This window comes from Calidris pugnax, unplaced genomic scaffold (assembly GCF_001431845.1).
Source record: "Calidris pugnax isolate Ruff unplaced genomic scaffold, ASM143184v1 scaffold14, whole genome shotgun sequence".
In the NCBI taxonomy this organism is placed as follows: domain Eukaryota; kingdom Metazoa; phylum Chordata; class Aves; order Charadriiformes; family Scolopacidae; genus Calidris; species Calidris pugnax.
The window spans coordinates 2,073,464-2,079,463 of record NW_015090793.1 but is presented as its reverse complement, the minus strand read 5'-3'; the positions used below and the strand labels follow the sequence as shown (position 1 = coordinate 2,079,463).

At 39.4% G+C, this 6,000-nt stretch overlaps 1 protein-coding gene across 1 annotated transcript in view; it reads right to left on the bottom strand.

Annotated features, from left to right (window-relative positions):
• Positions 1-961: 961 nt before the first annotated feature.
• EVC (Ellis van Creveld protein) overlaps positions 962-6,000 on the bottom strand; it is a 51,251-nt gene continuing 46,212 nt past the window's right edge. Inside the window, exons 18-21 of the mRNA XM_014936120.1 lie at positions 4,744-4,870; positions 4,388-4,481; positions 3,085-3,196; positions 962-2,067 (exon numbers count right to left, since the gene is read on the bottom strand). Coding sequence (XP_014791606.1) covers positions 1,986-2,067; positions 3,085-3,196; positions 4,388-4,481; positions 4,744-4,870 — 415 coding nt within the window. The 3' untranslated portion in view covers positions 962-1,985. The remainder of the gene's footprint in view (positions 2,068-3,084; positions 3,197-4,387; positions 4,482-4,743; positions 4,871-6,000) is intronic.

The following is a 6,000-nucleotide window of genomic DNA, read 5'->3' as shown; positions in this document are numbered from 1 at the left end:
TGTTGGCTTTGAAATAAAGTCACAAGATTTAAACTGAACTGAGAGGTCAGAGGTAGGCAAAAAAATAAATTATCCTGCAATGGCTATGATAGGAGATGGGAGGGAGATCTTCAGCATCAGAATCCAGATACGGAGTGTTACTGTGGTTAAAACAACATAACATAGCATAAAATTTGAACAGTGCTTAAGAGAAGAGCAACTGTTGTGAGCTTACCTTGGCCTTTGCAACATTCATTTCTTGGTCTAATAAAACCCTTGTTCAATATCTGCATCACTGAGAGGGAGTGATGTTAAGTAAGTTACATGACTTCAAGTAGACAGCAAATTTACCGAGTAACTCAAGGAGACTGAGAAGTTAATAACAGGTTGTTCTACCAGGAATCGAATGTGACTTTGTGGGAGAAGAGAAGAAATGCCTGTTTGTAGAGACTCCAGCGCTGGGATTTCAGGCAGAGGGATGAAAACCCTGTGAGCTGCCCAGGAGAGGGCACTGCTGCCCTGCTTTTGGGATAAGCTGAACCTTTCCACGTTTTCTAAGGGAGAGAAAAAGACGTTTCAGTCCCGCCTATCCAAAGGAGCTACAGTGCATCCAAGGAGACCCCGCTCCCATGATGAGAGACCCGGCTTGGGTAATTACAGACCTCATTCGGGTGATTAGAGACCCCGCTTAGATAATTAGAGACCCTGCACAGATAATTACGCTGCGCCCTAACTGTGACGGGAGCTGCTGCTGTACTGCATGGTTTAAAACATCATCAGCTCTAATACCAAAAGCTTCCTTCTTGCTATCTATACAGATGTAAATCGGCTGCACTCGTTTAAAAAAGAAGCCCAACAAGCAGCAACTAAAACGTCTATATCAGGAAGGTAAAGAGACCATAGAGACCAATTGCTGAAATACCAGAATCAAACGCTTGAAGTGCTACAGCTTAGGAAAAAAAAAAAAGTATGTTTACAATGATCAAGGTGGAAATTGACCCTTTAATAATTGTGTATAACATGCCTGGCAAAGTCACTTTTATCTGAGCTAAACTGCGTAACTGATGCAGTATTTTCCATCATGTATCAAACGACAGCCTTTTAGTTAGCAAAATGTATGTTCGTTTTAAAAAGACAGAAAATTTTCATTTCATCAAAAGCTGTAAGATTGCTTAGTGGAGAAATTTATTACACAATACAGGTGCTCTGTACAGCCAGTAAGAACTAGCTGTTTTGCATAACAAGAAGAATTCCCATAAGAAACGTAATGAGCATAACCAAGTATGCTGGAAACAAAAGAGCGTACTTACGGAAGAAGACTAGAAACTGAAGTATAAAAAACAAACCAGTAAACTGTTTTTGTCTCGTTCTTCCTAAAAATAATAATTTGAAATATGAGACAAACACAGAGAAATATATTTACAAAAAGCTTTGTACAAATTTAAAAAAGCATACATAAACTCGGAAGTACTAAAATATAACAAATGTAATCTTTTGACGTACCAATACCATCTGAAGTCTGTTTACATATTCTTTACATTTCTATCTATTTTCATTAGTCCAAAGCAGCAATCAAAAAATATTAAGAGCTGATGTACCACATTAAGGGCTCAAAAGCAAATTCTACATCGCTACTGCAATGAAACCTTATCAACATACAGTGACCTGCGCAACCAGCCCAGTGTGGATCTGTTCTCCTACCAGCACCCTTTCCTCAGGTATATTCCTAATAAAAAAACTATCTCCCCTCCACATTCCCCAAACAATCTGGAAGAGCTTACATTAAACACTTCTTTGTTCCTCCTTACCCAGTGGGGATGTTTTATTACCAGCTAAAGGAAGTCAGGATTGATTCTTGGTCTGTAGCTAAAGCAGATTTCTCGGTTATTATTGATGTTCTTCGCTGTTCCTCAGTAGAGCAGCTCAGTAAGTATTTATAGCTGCTGAGATTCCCCAGAAGAATGCTTTGGTACTCTGTGTTCTGACAGCTCATACAAATGCTTTTACTACCTGTTGTCTCTTTTTTTTAACATATTTGAGTTTTTCCTTGGTTCAGTCTCCCCTTCATGTGGACTCTGTAACCTGTCTCTGAAAGAAATAAACAAGAAAAATAAAACTGTAGACTGAGTTTTTCAAATGCCACAATTCTCTCTTAAACTAAATTAATTTTGATAAGAGAAGAAAGGCGCTTGCTATGTAATTACAACTTCTGCACTCGCTGGTTTCAGCTGCCTCTGTTGAGGCTGCCAAAACAAAGTTGCATAAAGATAAACGTTCCTTTGTGGGGTCCCTGTTCCCTACACACGTATCCCTTGTTGGCTGTGGGAAAGGAGTGTGTGAAAGGGGTTGATGCCATCAGGGAAAGGAGCCATCTCCTGAAGTCAGTCCCAGGCTGAGGTCACTCAGGGGATAAATACTTTCCCCCAAAGGCCTGTGGCTCCTGAGAACCAACTGTTTGCTTTGCCTGTCAACAGGATTTTCTCTGCTCAATATATCAAGCCCCCAGCGACCAGCTGGCTGGTTTGATCTGCCCGTAGTCATCAGCTGGCATCTTTCAGGTTTGTAGCCATTTCTTCTCCTCTAGTTAGCACCCCAGTATAAGCCAACTGAAACATCTATCAAGAAAATCATTGTTAGAGCTGCTACCCTCATCGGCCAAAGACTGGCGCTTGCCTTTGTTCCTGAAATAAAGGTGGAAGTTGAAAGCCTAAATACCACAGACCATATTTTGGTTGCTACACGTCAGCCAAGTTCCATTGGATTCACTTGTCTCTGCTGATTTATGCTGTCTGTGACTCAGGTTTTAAAAAAACTCATTAAAGGAAATTTGGAAACAGCATTTCTCATTTCTCTACTTAAAATCAAAGTTATTTATAAAATACATAACAGCACACACAAGCAAACTCAGATGGTTTTCCTAAATTTAAAAAATAATATGGGGGAAAAAAAGGTCAAGTACATGTGAGAAGTAACTACTAAGGAAGAAGCTCAGTTATTATAGGTATTATATTTTGGGTTTGATTGACATACCCGCTTATGAAAAAGATTTTGTACTGCATTTTATAAATAGTGTTTCACATACCATTTTTTTAGCCTCTACTGTACCTGCATAAGCCAGAAGTCAGTCCAGGGGGCTCTTGAATATTTTCATGAGAATCATCTTTGTCTGCTGATTCTGGTGACTGAAAGGTCTTTCTTTTTGGCTTCGGTTTTTCCCCTGAATTGCCAAATGCATGTGGATTGAAAAAAAAATAAAAATCGTATATAATAGAGCTTGTTGGTTTTGATTAGTTACACTCTAACACTTCATACACACACGTTACTATTCCTAGGAAATCACTCCACTTTATATTATCTAGCATATTGCATTTTTACAAATTGGTTAGTTTCTCGCAGACCTCGAAATTTCACACTTGCTAAACAGTGAATTAAGTTTCCATGAGGTACAACAGTTGAAAGCCCTTGTCATGTATTTTCTTAGCAAGTAATTGAAGGCTTGTTACTACCAGCAAACAAGAAAAGCCATTTCATAATTTTATATGATTTCAATCAAAACAATCTGATGTTAAAAATTAGCTGTTTTTAGGGCCTTGAGCTAAGCTTCCACATGTGTCCCTGGGGTCACAGTGGACACAGTGGACCAGGGCAAACAGCTCTGCACGCTTCAGAAACAACCAACTGGGAGAAAGACTTCAAAATTATCCAGGTGAGTGAGCTGCTTTTCCCTTTTGGGCACCCATCTCCCCTTTCAGCATCTTTCAAAGGTAACATTAATTGTTTCATTCTGATAATGACAGAAGGGTTTCATGGCTCAAAGGGTGACAATTTTCACGCTCCAATCCTGATCCCAAATGTGGATCAGGGAACACAACTGCTATTCTGACGATTTGTCCCTAAGTATCTCTTGAATAAAAAACTAGTCTTATTTGTTAAAACTGCAGTAAGCTCATATAAATATTTGAAGTTTCCTGATTCAGTAAGGTTTTACTTTTGAGCGTGTGGGTGGGAAGGCGATTCTTCCATTCTGCCAGGAGAATGAAAGCTGGGTGATTCAGTTGTTCTCCCAAAGACTTAAAGAGATTGAGGTGAACAGAGTTGTTCCTGAAGAACACAATAAAGACATGAAAAATAATTTCAGTTTGAGCAAGGCAAAGCCTTACCTCAGTGGACATAACGGAACCTATTGGCCAAAGGGCTGTGCCGGCGTGAGGAATGGTGAAACATTTGTGGCTGTGCTCCTGGTGAGCTGGGTGACCTTGGAAGGTTGCCTTACTTTTCTACACCCCTATTAGGGAAATGGCACTGATGAAAAATCTCACCCCAAACTCCATTGTGTTATATTGCAAAATATGCACTGGTATGTGGAACAATGTGGGTTTTTTTTAAAACAATTCAGGATTGTACCAACCTGCTGACTTGCTCCTTTTGGAAGGCTTCTTCTTCACAGCCATTGGAACTCGGGCCAGCACAGCCAACTCACTCACAAAGTCCTGCTCCGCTTCCTGCACACAAGGATAAACCAGGAGTCAGTTAACACAACACAGCTTGGGCTATGTTTGCTGGGTTATGTTATTCTACATGTGGCATGACAAAAAAGGCATTTATCATTGCAGAAACACAGGAAACAATATGGCTAGCATCAGGGAAGCATTTCGTACAAGGCAGTGGTGAATCTGATTTCAACTAGGACAGCAAAGAGACAAGCTGTCCAATGTTTTTGCCATGGACTGCTTCAGATCCGTGAGTCATTTAACCCTGATTTACCTGTAGCTGATTCTCCAACTCGGTCTCTAGGTGATGAAATCCCAGCAGTTTCTGTTTCAGAGACTCCAGACGAATTTGCTGCTGCAGTTCAAACTGAGCCAAAACCTTCTTTTGCTGCAGCACCATCCTGAGCAAGAGAAATTTAAAAGTACTGATATTGTTCAGTTCAAGGGACAAATACAATCCTGGCAAAGCGTATTTAGAAGATTTTGTACAGAGAAAGGCTCATTAACAATATTATCCCATCCAGCTTCTGCTGGGACAAAAGAAATTGCTGTAGATTTTTAGACAAATTTACCTATTCCAATAACCTGCCTTGGCTCCCTATGGGATACAAGATCCTTTTGGAGGTGGGAATTGCAGCAGGAGTTTGGGTTGGACTTTGGAAGCTGGAGTTCAGCTCTAATGCTGAAGTCTGCTTTCAAAACCATTGTATGTTTCTAAAGTCAGCTTTGCTGTCTGCTTGCCAAAGAGACAAAAGCTGTTAGAAGATCAGGTGTGAGGATAAGGGATTAAGAATTAGGCATTTAATTGAGGGCTCTTCAGTACCAGATTGATAGTCAGCCAGAAGCACGGAGATTCAAAACCTGGCAATTGGGAGCATTGACAACTATATTCTTCATTTGTTTTATTTTGCTGGTTAAAGATTAATATTAATATAGCAGAACCTGAATGGCTGCAACTTTGCTGAATCTTTATTTCTTATGTTCTCTTGCCTGATCTACCTTGAAGCAACGCTGTCAATCACCCATCGCATTCCTCAGGGAAGGAGGTAACACAAATTGTTTCTGACATCTACACAAAATGAAGTTGCTATTGTAATGGCCAATGCTTACAGAAGGTTAGCTTTCAAAAATTGCTTTTTGAACCCTCTCTCATAACCTTGCACAACGAGCAAAAGGAAATAAATCAATCTATGTTGAGTTTAATAGGAGTTAGACAAATTAATGGCAATTTTGCCACTAATTTATACAGGACTGGGGTTTGACCGTAAAAGAAATCATAATGACAATAGGAAAATGCATTTGATTATGAATAGCTATGAGACCAGCTTAGATATTGAATAGTTAAATTCTTCAATACAGTATTTTTGTTTGCATGAAGGCCAATTTGATTGTATGTTGTTGGAAGACACTAGACTAGATTATGGGAGAAAAAACTGAGACAACAGTTAGAAGTGAATTTATATTGATAATGAATAACTAACAGACCTTTTATGAAACTCTTTACTACATGAATCCATTTCTATACTAATTC